The 17,684-nt window shown below is 42.3% G+C and overlaps 1 protein-coding gene across 5 annotated transcripts in view; it reads right to left on the reverse strand.

The window, feature by feature from the left end:
- Positions 1 to 17,684, reverse strand: part of LOC137653739 (E3 ubiquitin-protein ligase TTC3-like) — a 167,113-nt gene that overhangs the window by 122,586 nt on the left and 26,843 nt on the right. For all 5 annotated transcript variants that reach the window (XM_068387359.1, XM_068387358.1, XM_068387362.1 and 2 more), the window contains 5 exons: positions 13,512 to 13,623; positions 13,197 to 13,327; positions 7,730 to 7,901; positions 5,640 to 5,736; positions 3,147 to 3,182 (listed from right to left, as the gene is read on the reverse strand). In XM_068387359.1, the coding sequence (XP_068243460.1) occupies positions 3,147 to 3,182; positions 5,640 to 5,736; positions 7,730 to 7,901; positions 13,197 to 13,327; positions 13,512 to 13,623 (548 nt within the window). The remainder of the gene's footprint in view (positions 1 to 3,146; positions 3,183 to 5,639; positions 5,737 to 7,729; positions 7,902 to 13,196; positions 13,328 to 13,511; positions 13,624 to 17,684) is intronic.

The raw sequence follows: 17,684 nt of genomic DNA on the forward strand, positions 1-17,684 counted from the left end.
TGTCTGACTGACACTGCTGTCTGCCATGCCAGTTGGTGGCATGCTCTGCCGCCTGGCGATCGTCGGCGCGCTTGGACTGATAAGACTGCATAAACGAAGATAGTTGCTGTTTCATGTCTAACAGCAAAGACCAATTAGGATCAATCTTAGGCGACACGCGTGCAGCATTTTCAAACACGAACTCGCCTTCTTCGTCGTTTCCAAAGCGCTCCACACTTTCGGGAGACGAACACCCTTCTGGTGGAAGCGGCGGCCCCTCGTCCGCGTCTGACTGACGCTGACGCTGCATGAATCGTAACACACGAGGAACGTTTATAATTTTGTTTTCAGCTTCGCGCCTGATGCGCGTCATCGCTTAATGTTAGAAAACACTTTTACCTCGCCTTACCTATAGCGAAGGCGAGCGTTCTGGGGATCAACAGAAAACGCTCGAGGGGACTTCTGTTCGGTGGTAAACGCCAGGCTACTCCTCTCGCCGCACACTTTACTTCTCCCCTGGGTCTGGGAGCTTGAAAGAGGTCTAAGGCTAGGATAACGACAGGTGCGAACAGAAGCACCCTCCACTGAATTGAATAAAATTCACTGCACTAATCTAACACTAAAAATTTACATTTTACTCTTTGGTACATACATACATTCATATACCAAGGCACTTCCCCCAATTTTGGGGAGTAGCCGACATCAACAAATGAAACAAGAAACAAAAAACAAAAAGGGGACCTCTACTCTCTATGTTCCTTCAGCCTAACAAGGGATTCAACCGAGTTCAGCTGGTACTGTTAGGGTGCCACAGCCCACCCTCCCACATTATCCACCACAGATGAAGCTTCATAATGCTGAATCCCCTACTGCTGCTACCTACGCGGTCATCTAAGGCATCGGAGGCAGCAGCAGGGCCTACCGGAACTGCGTCACAATCGCTCGCCATTCATTCCTATTTCTAGCACCCTCTCTTGCCTCTCTCACATCTATCCTCCTATCACCCAGAGCTTCCTTCACTCCATCCATCCACCCAAACCTTGGCCTTCCTCTTGTACTTCTCCCATCAACTCTTGCATTCATCACCTTCTTTAGCAGCCAGCCATTTTCCATTCTCTCAACATGGCCAAACCACCTCAACACATTCATATCGACTCTAGCTGCTAACTCATTTCTTACACCCGTTCTCACTCTTTGGTAAAAATGATATTTTCATATTTGTTTAAACACGCTCTCAAACAAAATGATCCCCGTAGAGAGAAACTTACTATTCTGTCAAGGGTTTGAAAGGGAATGCAAAAGTCACTGAATACCAAATAAATTCAACAAAATATTAAATATAAAATATTAACATATTACCTGAATAGAAATAGGAAAAGAATATATCTATATATTAAAACCAACCCTTATATTAAGGAGTTCCAATAAAAGGCAAATTATCACCAGTAACAATTGGAACATCTATAATTATTCCAAAAACTAACAAGTAAACAACGATACACAGAATCGTGAGCTATATCGATTGTCAAGAATACTACGCCGTATAAACATTAACTGAACCGTAACTTTCTTTAATCTCTGACTAAAGAAAAATACTAAAAGGACCAATTAATTGCAAAGTAACATGTTCCTTTTATCTAGTACAATTTAAAACTAAAGTTTGTAAGAAGAATGTACTATTCATAAAAATCGATACAAAGAGAAATTGTAATATCGAAACGATAGACTGAAAACTGCGTAGCATAAATAAACTGAACGCTAGTTAATCTTTGAAAACAGATCGAAGATTATCCACAGAAAACCTATTAAAAGGACAAAAATTTTCTTAAAATAACTTAATTCTTTAAATTTATAACTTACTTTATAACTTAATACTCCGAAAGTATTCCGTTATCATTCTTTGTAAAAAGCAAGTCAGACTTTAGCTTACGTTATATGGCTGTGACGTCATAGATGAGGCGAGATGTTTACATATCGCCGTTAAGTTTTCATTAGCTTTAAAATAGGTTGAAAAATTCCTAATCCTACCTTTGAAGCTATAAACACGTGATCACAGATCAAACAAACAAAATAAGCGAATGCCAGAATCCAAAAATAGAGTACATTACCAAAATACTGCTAAAATCCAGGTTAATCACGAGTGAATTCCAAATGTTGTTGCCCGCGAAAGCGGCAGAGAAGGTCTGAATTGGTTGAAATAGTTTGGCTTATCTACCATGAGGGCGCTAGTGTACACCTGGCATATCTGCGATTGCCACGAGTTTTGAATTTCTGCCGGGCATCCGGTGACTATAGCCATTCTTATATAACCAGCGGGTAAGTCTTATGTTTAAAACAGTATAATATAATTAAATAAATAGATGGAATTTCATTCAAATTTGGCAAGGCCATTAGTTAGGAAATCAAAGTCAACTACCCAGGAAATATATCAGCAGTCACATCTCATTCCACTATGAACTCCAAATATGGGTGAAATGAAATCGGACGATATGAAAACAGTCATCAAACCAGACGTTTGAACCACATAACCAACATCTTTGTCCTTGAATATAGGGAGGGAAACAGAAATCAAAACTTATTCTGAAAGATTCAGCTCTCTCATACACTTATTTATAATGCCAATTAAGATAAAACAACTTAAAGACTTTATAATCAATACCTACCAGCACATTATCAAAAACAAAAAGATAGTTTAGGCAATATAGGTAGTAGAATAGATTAGGCAATCTAAAAACTCATGGTGATGAAAAGGATACTCTACATGGTCAACAAAGTGTTGAGATAGAATTGCATGTAATAGTGCAATATTGCACAAAATTAAAGGATTGAAAAATACTTAGATAAACACAGCAATTTTGACCTTTACATGCATGATCTCACTGTGCTTGTTTACCTATCCCCACGCTAACCTTCACAGATTTTCTACCTCTGTTCCTCCATTCTAAGCAACCAATAGGAAACAATTTACATTGTTAATGTAAAAAGTGGAGCACAAAGAACCAGATAAAGAAAACAAACATTACGAACATAGAACTATTTGTAGCCTTCCTAATTTGTATTGCTTAAATGTATACTGTAATCTGCCCACAGGGTAAGAGGGTTAAAGTCTTAAAAACAACTATCCTTATGAAATAAGCATAAACACAATAAAAAGGCAATAAACATACGTGATTATTTTTACTCGGAGTTGCTGATAGCGACACCTGGAAAAAAAAAATGTCTTATTAATATTCATATTTTCTCGCATATAAACATCAACAGGTTTAGTATAACAAATTAATATTAGAGCTGCGGATAATTAACCCTTCTACCCGCAATGGACGTACTGGTACGTTTCACAAAACTCATCCCTTAACCTCCATAGACGTACCGGTGCGTTGTTGCAAAAAGCTGCTATTTGCATTTTTTTTTTTTTTTGCATATTTTTGATAACATTATGAGAAACTTCAGGCATTTTCCAGAATAATGAGACCAACCTGACCTCTCTATGACAAAAATTAAGGCTGTCAGCGCAATCTAAAAAAAAAATATTGCAAACCGTGCTTGAAAAAGAAAAACGCCTGGGGGTTAAGGGTTGGAAAGTTCCAAATAACATTGGGGGTAAAAGAGTTAATTATCAATGTAATTATATAAGTTGTGGGATTATGTGAGATATAGAGATGTGATATATACAGGTAAATTGAAACGGACAGACTTTATAAAAATGACTGAGGCAGCAACTATAAATGCAAAGACTGTAGGTTGTCATTATGTTTATCTCAGAAAAGCATGTACTGCAGGACTAAATCTAATAGATAATACATCGTGAATTATTGCTCTTGTCACAGATAAGGTGTTAATCATACAAAATAACCATCTGAATGACTGCACATTATGACAACGTAAACACATGAAGTGGAGCATTGAGTAATGGAAAACACAAGAACAAAGATGACAGGTTTCAAATAATATATTTTGTTAAATACAAAAAATAATTAGTGATAAAGAGATCAAAGAGAATTGCCTGAACCGTACTTTTATGGCATGAGGTATTGTACGTTTACGAGAACCAACTTAAAACGCAAAACAACTATACAATCAGACACTAACATTTGTGGGACTTAAGTAAGACACCCCAGCAAATGTGGAAAGTAAATGAATAATCAATGACATCTTAATGACAGTGAGACCACTTATTCATGGTACATAACACCAAACACAGGAAAGGATTTCCAATTATATAGCATAAAATACAGAAAAAATAGAAAAAACAATCAAACGGGTGGAAAAATAGAAAAAATGGAATCTAGTTTGTATATAGCTATTATTATTATTATTATTATTATCATTATCACTCATAAATATACAGCAGATTTGTCTTCTTAAAAAGTCTCAATTAAATACTACGCACAAAATAAATTATATTTTGCATAAATCTATATCCAATACTAAGCTGGGCTTATAACACAGCATTTGATTTCATCAGCTGATTTCTAGTGTCACAAATAACAATGTTGAAACCATTGGGGTCATGCTAATGACCTCTTCTGCTGCTGTCGCTTGGGTAATAGACATAGAGTCAGCTCCGATAGGTGCCATTGAGGACACAGAGAAATGTAAGAAGCTATAGAGGTGCAGATATTTGTAGTGATCACAAGCTCCTCAGTGCCACACTGAAGTTGAAACTGAAAGCACCCAACAGAAAGATGGACAGAATACCTAGGTTTGATACATCTAAGCTTTTAGAAGAAAAGCACAACAAAACATTTCCAATTGAATGTAGGAATCGATATGCAGTCTTAGAGACTTTAAGAGACGAAGAACAGACTATTAATGAAGAATGGTGTGATATTAAGAACATATATCATTGGAAGGAGAAAGGATTAATGAAGTAGAATCATTCAAATATTTAGGAACTATGATTTCCAATACAGGGACTCTAGAATTAGAGTTTAGTGAAAGATTGAAAAAAGCAAATCAGACAATGGTTAGGTTAGATAAAATTTTGAAATCAAATTGCCTGAAATAAACATAAAAATCAGACTATATATCTGTTTAGTAAGATCAGTGTTACTCTATGGACATGAGTCTTGGTATGACAATGAAACAATCTCCAATAGATTTGAGAACAAAGCCCTCAGAAGGATATTGGGAGTTAAATGGCAGGACAGGATTAAGAAATGAGACTATAAGAGAGATTACTCAAGTACCAAAGGTTCAGCTGGGCTCAACAAGACACTAGAAGAGTTGGAGGACCCAGGCCTACATGGCTGAGGACTATGAAGCGTGAAGTAGGAGATGATTAATAGAGAAGTATTGAATTAAAAGCTCAAGATAGAGACGACTGGTGAAAGCTAACCGAGGACCTTTGCATCCATAGGCGTAGGAGGAGATGATGTAGTTTATTACTTCCTTTCCTCACTGGGCTATTTTTTCCTGTTTGAGCCCTTGGGCTTATAGTATCTTGCTTTTCTAACTAAGGTTATAGCTTAGCTAGAAATAATAATAATAACAATAAAAATAGTATTAATACTTTATAAACTACTAAAAAAGCCTGATACACAGGGTTTGGTTCAACTTACAAAAAAGGAAGGATTTATAGACTACCACTGGTGGAAAGACTTGGAAACATTGTTCAGTTTGAACTTATAAAATGGAAGAAAAATACATTAGATACTTACTCATAAATTTCCATGACATCAGGATCCAAAATTTCTTCACCTGGAAGATTGTCATTTAAAATTTGTACAAGGGCTTTTTTATTCTTGTTATTCAGTTCTGAAAGGAGAAAAAAACAATTATTCTAGGGCTTTTCTTTACTATTCACCAACTCCAAAGGGGGTTACCACTTCAGTGCCTACACAGTCACATAGATGATACTTGAGGTTATTCTAAGTGTACATTTCACCCCAGTTATCTCTACATAAAACAAATGTTAGAAATATGTCACTGAAAGCTACAAGTTTTTAAGAATATGACAAATTCTTGATAATTTGTATTTTTCCTAACTATACAAACCTTAGCTATTTAATAGGGGTTATTACTTTCGGCGCAGCTGAAATGACGAGCCATTAGAATTTTAACGAGGGTTTACTACCCCACCGCTGGAGGGTAGCTTGCTACACACCCCCCTTACACACACCTGTGCTTGAGCTCACTTTGCTTAGAGGTAGGACTTCAAGGGGGATATGGCTGGCGGGCAAGTTTGATTAAATAGCTAAGGTTTGTATAGTTAGGAAAAATACAAATTACCTACGAATTTGTCATTTGTTCCGTAACTGACATACAAACCACGCTATTTAATAGGGGTGACTCACCCATTAGGAAGGGTGGAAAGTCCCGGCCAGTACTGGCTTTTGGCTTTGCCTGGGGACTCAATATTTGAGTGTGTCAGCACTCAACAATAAAGAGTCCCTGCACCTCGCAAGAACTGCGGCCTACGTAAGCTGTGTGTGAAGGTATAAAGTGTGACTCGTCCTAGGAAGTTGACCTGTAGTCCCTTAGATGGAAACTTTAGGCTAGAACTCTCCCAATACCACCTCGTCAGGGTATGGGGACGTGACAGTATTAGCTTAATACTAGGAACACAAGGAAACATGGTTTACCTGCAGTGGTTTGAGGTCAGCTATGCAGAAAACCCAGGATGCTGCTTTCCGCAAGAAAGGGGAAGATGAAGAAAAGAATAAGGGCCAGACAAACGTGCCTGGAAACGGGGAACCCCACAAAGTCAAAAGTCTATTTGCCACTAGAGGAAGCAAAGCCCTTTGTGAATCTACTGTCGTCCTTCAGCAGTTCAGATGTTCTGCAATGACATTCCTCTTCCCGGGGATAAACACCGCTGAGAGATTGCTTAGGACTGTCTACTTGATTATCTCTACTGCTAGATGGCGTAACATGAGAGAGACTGCGCCTCCTTGTTTGGAGAGGTTGGTCACCATCGTGGAGTTGTTGCTCATTAGCACCACAGAGTGACCTTTCAGTCTTTGAGAAGGGGAATAACGCTAGTTGCGCTGCTTTCATTTCATTTCCATAGGCCTGAGATTTGCTCCTCCTAGGTGAACATGGAAGTATAACTGGGACATCCATCACAGCTGGGCCTTGAACGCATAGAATTCGACTTACTAGTCACATAGCACACACTCGTAACTTACAAATAATGATAGATACACAAGTGAAAGTGAATATCAAAGACACAAAAGACACAAGCACTATAAGGGTAAATCGTGGGAGGGTGCAGATGCCTGATCCTAGAGAGGAAGTGAAGTACGTCTTCTTAACTTTGCGACCAGGAGTGTTGTGGAGAAGCAATATGTGCAGGCATTCTACGCCGCATGTGCAGTGGTTGCTTAGCAAATAAGTATGATGCCATCAAAAAAATTTCTCTGATTGTCTGGTCGTAGGTAAAACAAAATTAGGAGTACCCCATATAAATGACTCAGAAGTTTGTATCCGTATAGGAAAAAAATAGAATGGTAAATTTCATAAACACTGAAGGAAAAGTGGATTCGATACCTAATAGATTTGGAGTGAAAAGCTGCTACACATGAAAAAATGAACTGGATATTCATACCAATCAATGATCCAGAGTTGCACATGCACACAAACAATCATTCTTAGCTTCACTGCTTCTTTAATCTTTAAGACTTTACAATTAGTGATTGAACATTATGACCGATTTTTGCTCAAGACAATTAAGTTAAGTCATGAGAATTATCATTATGAACCTGCTTCCCTTTATCTGCCCACAAACGAAGACAATATTAAAACTAACCTTCATTTTCTTTTATCTCAACTAATTTATCTTCTTGAAGTTTTCTTGTTTCAGCAATTAAAGACTGCAGCTCTTTGGTATCCTTGCAGAGAATAAGGCCACTATTGCCAATTTCCTTGGCTTCAACATACCTTCCTAGCTTCAATGCTGCCTGTCCTGCCCTGAGGTATGCCTGGAAAAGCAACAAACATTCCTCAAAATAATGTACCATGTAGTTTAATTCATTTTATAAATGAAATTGTGAATGTGACTTTTAAGCTTCTCATGAAAATTGATAAGTTTTGACAAATTTACTAATATTCACAGGAATACAACTACTACCTAGCATGCAATTCATCCAAATAAGTATTTCGAAATGACAAATTTAGAGTAATTTGTATTTTTCCTAACAATACAAACCTTTTCGCTCTTTATTAACCCTTTTACCCCCAGGCTCTTTGGAAATTTCTAACCCTTAACCCCCAAGGAGTTATTTTTTTCCCAGCACATTTTGCAGTATATATTTTTTAAATTGCTCTAACAGCCTTAATTTTTGTCATAGAGAGGTCAGGTTGGTCTCATTCTCTTGGAAAATGCCTGAATTTTTTCAAAAAAATTATCATAAATATGAAAAAACAAATTTTTAAAGCACTTTTTTGAAAGGACGTACCGGTACGTCCATGGGGGTAAAGGGATGGCTTTTGTGAAACTTACCAGTACGTCCTTTGGGGGTAAAAGGGTTAAGGAAAACTCACCCCTAAGGCGGGGGGATGTCCTAACCAACTGGCTGGCATTTGATCAGGGGTTTTTCCCACGCATTCTCCGCATATGAGGGAAAAAAAAACAGGACAACCCACTAAACTCTACGTACAATACCACACTTCAGCAGCCTGAGCAATTTTTGAATCAACCATAGACATTACCCCATCCCACCTCGCCAGGTTACGCAAGGTAAGTGATTTTACCTGCAGACAGAGGAGGCCAGCTTGCACAGGATGGTAGGTGTTGTTCCCCTCTGTAAGAGCCAGTCATTCTAAACATTCATCCCAGACTCAATCACAGGTAACTTCTGCCCTCCAACATCTGCTACTTGTCCAGCAAGAACCCTGAGGTGTTTATACCACTTGTTGTGCAGCCACCACAGGGCCAATGAAGAATGCTTCCATGTTCCTGTGGGTCAAGTCTTGCAGGTAGTGGACGGTGAAGGTCATCTGACATTTCCACACACCCATTTGTAGGACCTGTCACAGTAGTTGTTCCAGAACGCTAGGGACGTACCTATGCCCCTAAAATCATGAGATCTGGGTCATCTTGTCTGTGGAGAAGGATCAGGGTTCAACGCTTGGTCTATGACCTTGCGAATCTAAGCAGAGATAATGTTCTTGGTCATCTTCCTTTTGACCTTCTCCATGCTGATGGTGTGTACTGACACTAGGGGGTAAGATCCTGTGGTTCTCTTGAGGTAGTAACTCAAACTCCTCACTAAACAAAGTAGCAGTTAATCTGGATCACTGGTTACATTACAAAGACTCCCTACTCCCAGATTTTGAGTGTTGGAGATAACCTCAGGGACGAAGCCAAGCAATACCTCTCCTCATTCCCATGAATGGGAGACATCGTCGGAAAGACCACGGCGTACATGACTGTCTTGGCCAAAGCCAACGCGAGTAGGAAAATCGTATTCAAGGTCAGGTGAAGATCTGATGCCTGGCATAAGGGTTCGTGGGGGACATGCTTCAGGAACCGAAGGACGCTAACCAAATTCCATGAATGTGGTCTAACTTTCGATTGAGGACAGGTAAGCTGGAAACTCCGTATGAGGAGAAACAACTCCAACGAAGAGGAAATATTAACTCCTTTCCGCCTAAAGGTGAGGCTCAAGGCCGAGCAGTAACCTTACACTGACGAGACCGAGACCAGTTTTTCCTCCCGAAGATAAAATAACTGCTATTGCTGGAATAGTGAAATCAAGGGGAGAGCTATCCCTTCCCCGAAACTAACAACAGAAGACAGTCCACTTAGCTTGGCAAATGGCAGCTGTAAATTTCCAGAGGTATCCGGACATCCTCTTCAAAACATGTTGTGAAAAGCCTCTTTGTGTAGAGAGATGCTGGATAGCCTTCAGGCCTGAAGATGTGGGTATCCTACAGCATTGTGGAAAATGTTCACGTGTAGTTTTCTGAGTAGATCGTGTCATGGAGGGAGTATTCTCAGGACTTTCATCAGCAGCTGCAAAAGATGCATGAACCATTCCGCATGATGCCATAGCATAGCTATGATGGTGACTGCTAGGTTTGGGGATGATATCGCCTTGTTGAGCACCCTTCTCATCAGGTAGAACGGGGGAAAGGCATAAACGTCAATGTTCTCCAACCGTTACTAGAATGCTTCCTCCCCGAGGGCCTGGGGATCCAGGACTGGTGAACAGTAGAGTGGGAGCCCGTTGTTCAGGGACGTCTTGACCAGGTCAACTGTCGGGGAACCCCACAAAGCCAGGATTTTGTTGGCTACTAGATGATTCAAAGATCACTCAGAGCCCACTATCAGAGTCACTCTGCTGAGAGTGTCGACGAGCACATTCATTTTGCCTAGAATGAAGCGAGCTGATAGGGACACCGACTTGTCTTCTGCCCATCTTAGCATCCCCACGGCTAAATGGCAAAAGTGCTGTGAAAAGCTACCGCTTTGCTTGTTTACGTAAGCCACTACTGTGGTGTTATTCATCAACAACTGATGGAACTGTTGTAGGGCTTGGAAGGCTGCCCTCATCTCTAAGAGATTTATGTGCTGGTACCTTTAGGACTGACCAGAACCTGGAGGACGTATAGTACAAAATTCCCCCCCCCCCCCCAACAATTCTTTTGATGCATCTGAAATTAGCATCAATTCCAGGGGAGGGATGGGAAGGTCAATCCTTCGGCGGAGATTCTCATCTGTTACCCACCATCTCAGGTCCATCTTCTGCTCGGGTCCCATTGAGACCATTGTATCAGGAGAGTCCTAATGCTGATCCCACCTGGATTTAAGCTGCCACTGAAGAGATCGGATTTGCAGGCGGCCGTTGTGGACTAGATGATCCTGGGATAATTAAGTGACCTATGAGACGTAGCCACTGCTGGACTGAGAGCGCGTCTTGGAGAAAGGTACTTGCTACCTTCTTCAGCCTCTGAAGGGAAGACTTTTTGTAGGCTGCTGTATCAGTTTCTGTGATGGAAGCAGGGATGACATCTCAAGATTTACCACAATCACCAGATCGCGGCAAAAGTCGAGGGGTCTGTGCCGGTGTTGAAGAAGGGTCGCCACCAAGTCTGCTCGGCTTAATCAGTTATCCAGGTATCTTAGGAGACACATGCCGATTGTGTAGGCCCAAGTTGACATTAGGGTAAAGACTCTCATGAAGACCTGAAACACAGCCTCTTGACCTGATATTGCCTATTGTCGTGGATCATCCTTAGATATTTCATTAATGAAGGATGTACTGCTGGGAGATCCAGTGTGAACATGAAGTCCTGTGGTTTTACTGCTTGTCTGACTGTGTCTACCATTCCTATGCTGAACGGAGATTGTTCTACAAACCTTTTCAGAGCTGAGAGGTTGATGACATGTCTCCAGCCTTCGGACGACTTTTTCACAAGTGTCGACTGAAGAAGACTGGGGATACGTCAAAGACCTCCTGGAGCACACCGTTCTCTAACATAGTCCAAACCTCGGCCCGGAGGGCCAGCTTTTTCACAGATCCCTTCACGTAGGAGCTTGATGGAACTGGATTCTGACTCAACAGTGGGAGAGATTACGTGAATGGGATGCGTTACACTGAACGAATCACGGAGACTTCAAGGTTTCGGCCCCATGATCCAACCACCTCTTCCACTAAGTTGCAGGCATTCCCCAACTCGTGGACAAATGGGTGGATTTCCCTCCCTAGCGAGAGCAGCCTCGACTACTACCACTTCCTCCTTTGCCCCCTTGATTGGATTTTCTTCCCTTCTGTTGATCACAAGCAGGAAAGGGCTTTTTAAACGTACCTTTAGATAAGTTTGCACTCTTGCTGCTGATCAATGGCCGTCTCCTTGGGGTATCGGATTTTCTGGGAACTCCGATAAGAATGGATCTGAAAGAGGAAAGTAAAGAGTAGGGAAGGAAGGTTTCTGCTTCTTGTTTTCACCAGTGGAAGTAGCAAAAGGGAAGCGATCCCTCTCAGCCTCCTTCATTCCACAACTATTAAATTTATCCCATTGAGTGTGGCAAATCCTGCAAAATTCACAAGTACAGGTATAGGAGCATCACTTACCATGAAACCCAAGACACAAACGATGGGGATCTAGCTCCATTTGGCTCATGAAGGTACCACAAGGACTACCTCAAATACCAGACCATGTTCTCATATTCACTTGGGAAACATTCATAATCACAAATGCACTAAGTAGAGAAAAAGCACAAGGCGAAGCGTAGCGTGGACAACGGTCAAGAGGCTGAACGTTCAATTGGAGCTGCAACCAGGAGTAAAGTGAAGCGAGTCACGCTAACCCAACCACTCCTACCACGCTCAGGTGGGATGCTGGCAACTATACAATGTTACCAGAATCATACAATTTCCTTAATTCTGGTCACAGCCAAACAGCAATGGAGTAAGCCCATATAAATGATGATGGTTTGTATCTCGCATAGAAACAAAACGTACAAAAATAAGATAAAATTAAAAAACATTGCTGTGAGGGTTGCTGCCTAAGAGAACGGCAATTTTTACAGAAAGATCCATAAATTTACAAGGGGGTTAAAGGAGAAAAATCTAACATTCTTTACTTGTACCATTCACAGATCTTTGCTCTCTCTACCAATGGAACATTTTTATTTACCAGTAACCAAGCTATTTCTCTCAGATTACATTCAAGGTGCAGCTATTTTTACTAATTACCCCTTCAACTCCAGCTTAAGGGTCCAATATGCTCCTAGGACTCCTTACTAAAAAATCAAAACAAAAAAATTTGCTCTACTAAATTATTAATTAAAATGCTAAAACATCTAAGAGCCACTTCTAACTTATGATCAATAACTATAAATTAATAAAACTGTACACAATTGCACTATACTTAAACACGTGGTAACCACGTGGCCTCGAGACACAAAGGGTCGCACTGAGAACAGAGGAGCGTCGTATGATACCACGACGCGACCAGAAAACTTACTGAAGGGCTACGACCTGGGAAACATGTGGCCTACCTGGGTTTGCCCTCAGGGCACGTTTTCCCCCGCTAGGCCTACCACTATAGAAAATGGGAGTAGGGTAAACTACACAAAACTCTGGTCGTTTGAGAGGTGGTTCCAGGTAACTCCTAAGAAAGTGTTTCGAGGTAAGTCTCTGTGTTGGAACAAACACCATTTATATCACATACCACAAATAAAATTTTGACCCCCACCAACCAACCCTCTTCAAGTAACAGCAAGTGTAAATTACTTGAAAGCAATTAAACAAAATACAACATCTCACCTTTCCCTCATATGGATTCAATTTTATGGCCACAATTGCCTCTTCCATGGCACTTTCATACTGCTGCAACTGGAAATAAGCCCTGCTGGAATTGGTCCAAAGGCGATAATCATACAAATCGTTTCCCTTGGCTAAAATTGTAAAGAAAAGAACACACAATTAGTGAATGGAAAAATGAATTAAGCTTAGCAAAATGTAAAACCTAAAATCAACAATAAGTTCTGAACACTTCAGCTCTAACTAAAAGCATTATTGTTCATGGCAAGAACACCAATCAAACAGTTAAATCACCAAGTCAATATTCTTATTACTAACCCATATCATAAAAAACTAGCGCTAGCTCATAATTATGTTCGTGAAAGTGGTTATTTCCTTGTTCTCGAAGTTTCTTCGCCTCTTGTTGACCTTTTGTATAGTTCTTTTCAATCTGAAAATAAAGGATAAAATCATAGGATAATAAAAACACCATTTTCACTTCTCTACCACTATAAAATACACTAAGGACATGGCTGAACCATTTACTGAACTTATTCTAATTGATACTGTTTTAAAGATCTGCATGCACTGTCTTTAATTATAACATTTTTTACACATGCTTTTACTTGATGCAGTACAATGACATAGAATTAACAAGAAAATTTTATACATACACATACCAAGGCACTTCCCCCAATTTTGGGGGGTAGCCGACATCAACAAATGAAACAAAAACAAAAAGGGGACCTCTACTCTCTACGTTCCTCCAGCCTAACAAGGGACTCAACCGAGTTCAGATGGTACTGCTAGGGTGCCACAGCCCACCCTCCCACATTTTCCACCACAGATGAAGCTTCATAATGCTGAATCCCCTACTGCTGCTACCTCCGCGGTCATCTAAGGCATCGGAGGCAGCAGCAGGACCTACCGGAACTGCGTCACAATCGCTCGCCATTCATTCCTATTTCTAGCACGCCCTCTTGCCTCTCACATCTATCCTCTTATCACCCAGAGCTTTATGTCATCACCATACAAGCTGTCTATTTATTTATGGGGTAGATATAGTCTCCCCAGTACACAAAACACCACAACCAACAAACAAGTTCTATTCTGAAAGCTGTTATGCAAGAGAATTTTCTCAGAAGTAACAAAACTCAGCAACCTACCCATCCAGCATTGTAGTTAGCTTAAGGCAAATAGTACTGTAGATAATGACAATTTAAACTTAGATTCATTTAGATAAAAAAAAAGTCACTAGTAAATAACTCACCGATGTAAAATTCTGTGCTATCTTAGCTAGTTGTGAGTTACATTTTATAAAAAAAAAAGAGAACCCCAATCTTCCCCATCAGAACAGGTTTTAAATTAGATTTTCCTACCCCAAAAACACACACTTTTCATAATCTCCTACTTCGCGCTTCATAGTCCTCGGCCATGTAGGGCTGGGTCTCCCAACTCTTCTAGTGCCTTCTGGAGCCCAGCAGAACATTTTGTATACCAATCTCTCTTGGGTAGTGCAAAGAGTATGCCCAAACCATCTCTATCTACCCATTATCATGATCTCATCCTCCTACAGCACTAGAGTAATCTCTCAGTTACATTTCTAATCCTGTCCTGCCATTTAACTCCCAATATTCTGTTAAGGAGCCAGTCTCCTCGACCTACTTACAATCATACTTTGTTATGTTAGGCTTAAATTTCATGCCTCATGGAGGAGGAAGTCCTGATGGGACTTCTTCCATCTCTTCGCAGCTTGCTCTATGTCCCTACACTCAAACAAAGAGAAACCGTCTAGAGAGTTCTGGAGTCTTGCAATCTCGACATTAGGAACTTGGTGATGGAATCTCTTGGATACTGCGTCCCTGCACTAGAGAATGGTGTACGCCCAAAGTTCAACACTTGGTGGGCCAGAAACTCGATAGTAAGGGTAACCGAGAGAAGGAAGGTTTCCATAGCCTTCCTGGTACTTTCTTTACAAAAATCCTCCGTCCCTGCCAGGATCCCTAAGGATCCCAACCACAGATCCAGCCACAAAGTCGCCTGCATGGCGTACTTCGCAACCTTCTCCTGGTTTAGGATCTCTGTTGCCGAGAATGTGACTTGACAGCCAGAAAGCCTCTCTAAAGAGATCCCTTCGTCAGTTCCACTAACAAGTGGTGAAGAGGAAGGGCTGGGCGGTTCTCATCCAAGATTTCGTAGTACCTCCTCTGTTGGAGACCCGGAGGCGGGAGGAACTTGCAGGACAAGCCTGATCGGAAGGAAGCAGATAATTCGGAGAGTTGGGAGGTAACCTTACGCCGGGCACTCTTCAGCCACTGGACTTAAAGGGCTTCCGAGTGCCAAAGACAATGATCCAAGACCGTTTCTTTACCCTCCTGAGGAGCCGTCTCCGGTTCTGATAACCCATTGAAAACCCTCATCAAGATCAGACCCGACTCTCTCGATTCTCTTTCTCATCTGGGACTGACAGCGAGATCTTCATCATCCAACACAGAGACCTCGTCTCAGGCTAGGTCGTGGTCAGTTTCGGGTTAGCTGGTTGCAGGCTTGACCCCCTCTGCAGGTCTGGCAATCCGTGAGGAAGACTTGGGCAAAGTCTTAGTGTCTTTCGAATCTTCCCTAGGAGGAAGATAAGTTTCCAGCATCAAAGGTCTAGATGGTCTGGGCTTCTTGGAAACCTCTGAAGCTGTGACACTGCTGTCACGAGGAAGATCTTCTTCCTGAGATCGAAAGGGAGAGCCTGGTATAGACTCTTTTTCACGGAAACCTCTTGACTGGGGTGACGAAGAGCCAAGAGATCGAAAGGAAGGGGAGCCAGCAACGTTCGCCCCTGCCCTGGACGTTCTTATCGGAGTCAGTTTAACCCTTGAAGATCCCAAGACTTCTGGTATTCCTCTTTTCCCCTTCCGGGAAAAAGCAACCGTGGTCCTTTGCGATGATTCTGAGGAACCTGAAGACTCTTCGGGAAGATTCCTGGGAACCTCCGAATGGCGTGATGAAAGAGCAGGCCCAAAAGCCTGCACTACTGCTCTGACTATGGCTCCAAACCACGGCTGCCTACTGACAGTGGCGCCGTCGGACAGATTCCCAGAAGGGATTGAAGCTGAAGGGTCCCTCTGAGAAGTCTTGAGGTCTACGGCAGAAGTCTTAAGATGCGTTGAATCCCTCGTAGGGACAGGCAACTTTGGAATCTTGAATTTCTCCAGCTTGCCACTGTCCTCCTTCTCCGGCGGTCACGCTGATATGCGTTTGGGGGAAGGGGAATGGGGCGCCGGTGACCTCTCAAGAGGAAGCCTACTTTTCCTCGGAGAGAGGATAGAAGCTCCTTGTGCACACCTACCTGTGGCCAAGAGGCCTGCTGTGACTTCTTGGATGTCAAAGGCTAACGCTGTCCGTTCTCCTTTCTCTCCGATGTTCTGGTGGTTGAGCAACCAGAGGTTGTCTAAGCATTGGCGATCGCTGCCACGTTAGTGAACGTTGATGAATTGCAAGGGCTGGTATGTTGGCAAGCGTTGAGGTAACGGAGAACGATGGCGTTTAGGCTATCGTCGGCGAAGGCTGATGCGTAGGTGAACGCCGACGTGAGGGTGAAGACTGCTGATGCATTAGCGGGTGCTGGAGCGTGGGCGAGCACTGACGCATTGGCGAGCGTTGACGCTTGTACGAGCAGACAGGGCTAGACCTGTAGACGCCCTACGAGAGGGGTGTCGTTTCACTGAAACACAGGCATGAGAAAAACGTTCCGATCCGATGCGTTGCTTCGGCGAATGGAGAGAACAATGCGTAGGTGAACAACCTGTTGAGGAACGGCAATTGGAGGAAGAACGGTGAAAAGAAGAAGCATGTGAAATCCGATCAAAGGATAGGTGCATTGGTGATGATAGTTGAGTAGGCGATTGGCGAGTGGTCAGTTGGCGAGCAGCAGGTCGGGAACCAGGAGACTGATAAGCAGGAGAGCAATGGTCAGGAGGTCAGCGAACGGTGAGTCAGTGGTTGGTGAGCAGCCGAACAAAGGTCACAAAACAGAATGTGCCCTTTTTCAGAAGATTGCAAAAGATCCTTCAACGGGGGGATCGCAAACCAGGGTTCGGTAACTGACTAGCAGCAGAGTCCAAGGAGGCAGGCGAAGGTCTGAAGGCAGGCGAAGGTCTGAAGGCGGGCAAAGGTCTGAAGGCGGGCAAAGGTCTGAAGGCGGGCAAAGGTCTGAAGGCGGGCAAAGGTCTGAAGGCGAGCGAAGGTCAGGAGGCCGGCGAAGGTCGGGAACCAGGCGAGACAGGATGAGAAGGCTCCACCTCAGAGGAGGGCTGCGATGACGATGCTGATGTACCAAAGAGGCATCTCTTCACCAACGGTGAAACATCACCTCTAAGGCAAAGCAGCGGACAAGTACAGCGGGGTCAACGACCACGGTGACACCCCACAGAAACAGACGGATCAGCAAGCTGATCAGCAGCAGCAGCAACAGCAGGAGCAGGCCTCTGAAGAAGTCTCTATGACTGGACCTCCCCGGGA

The sequence above is a fragment of the Palaemon carinicauda genome, chromosome 14 (genome assembly GCF_036898095.1).
Source record: "Palaemon carinicauda isolate YSFRI2023 chromosome 14, ASM3689809v2, whole genome shotgun sequence".
In the NCBI taxonomy this organism is placed as follows: Eukaryota; Metazoa; Arthropoda; class Malacostraca; order Decapoda; family Palaemonidae; genus Palaemon; species Palaemon carinicauda.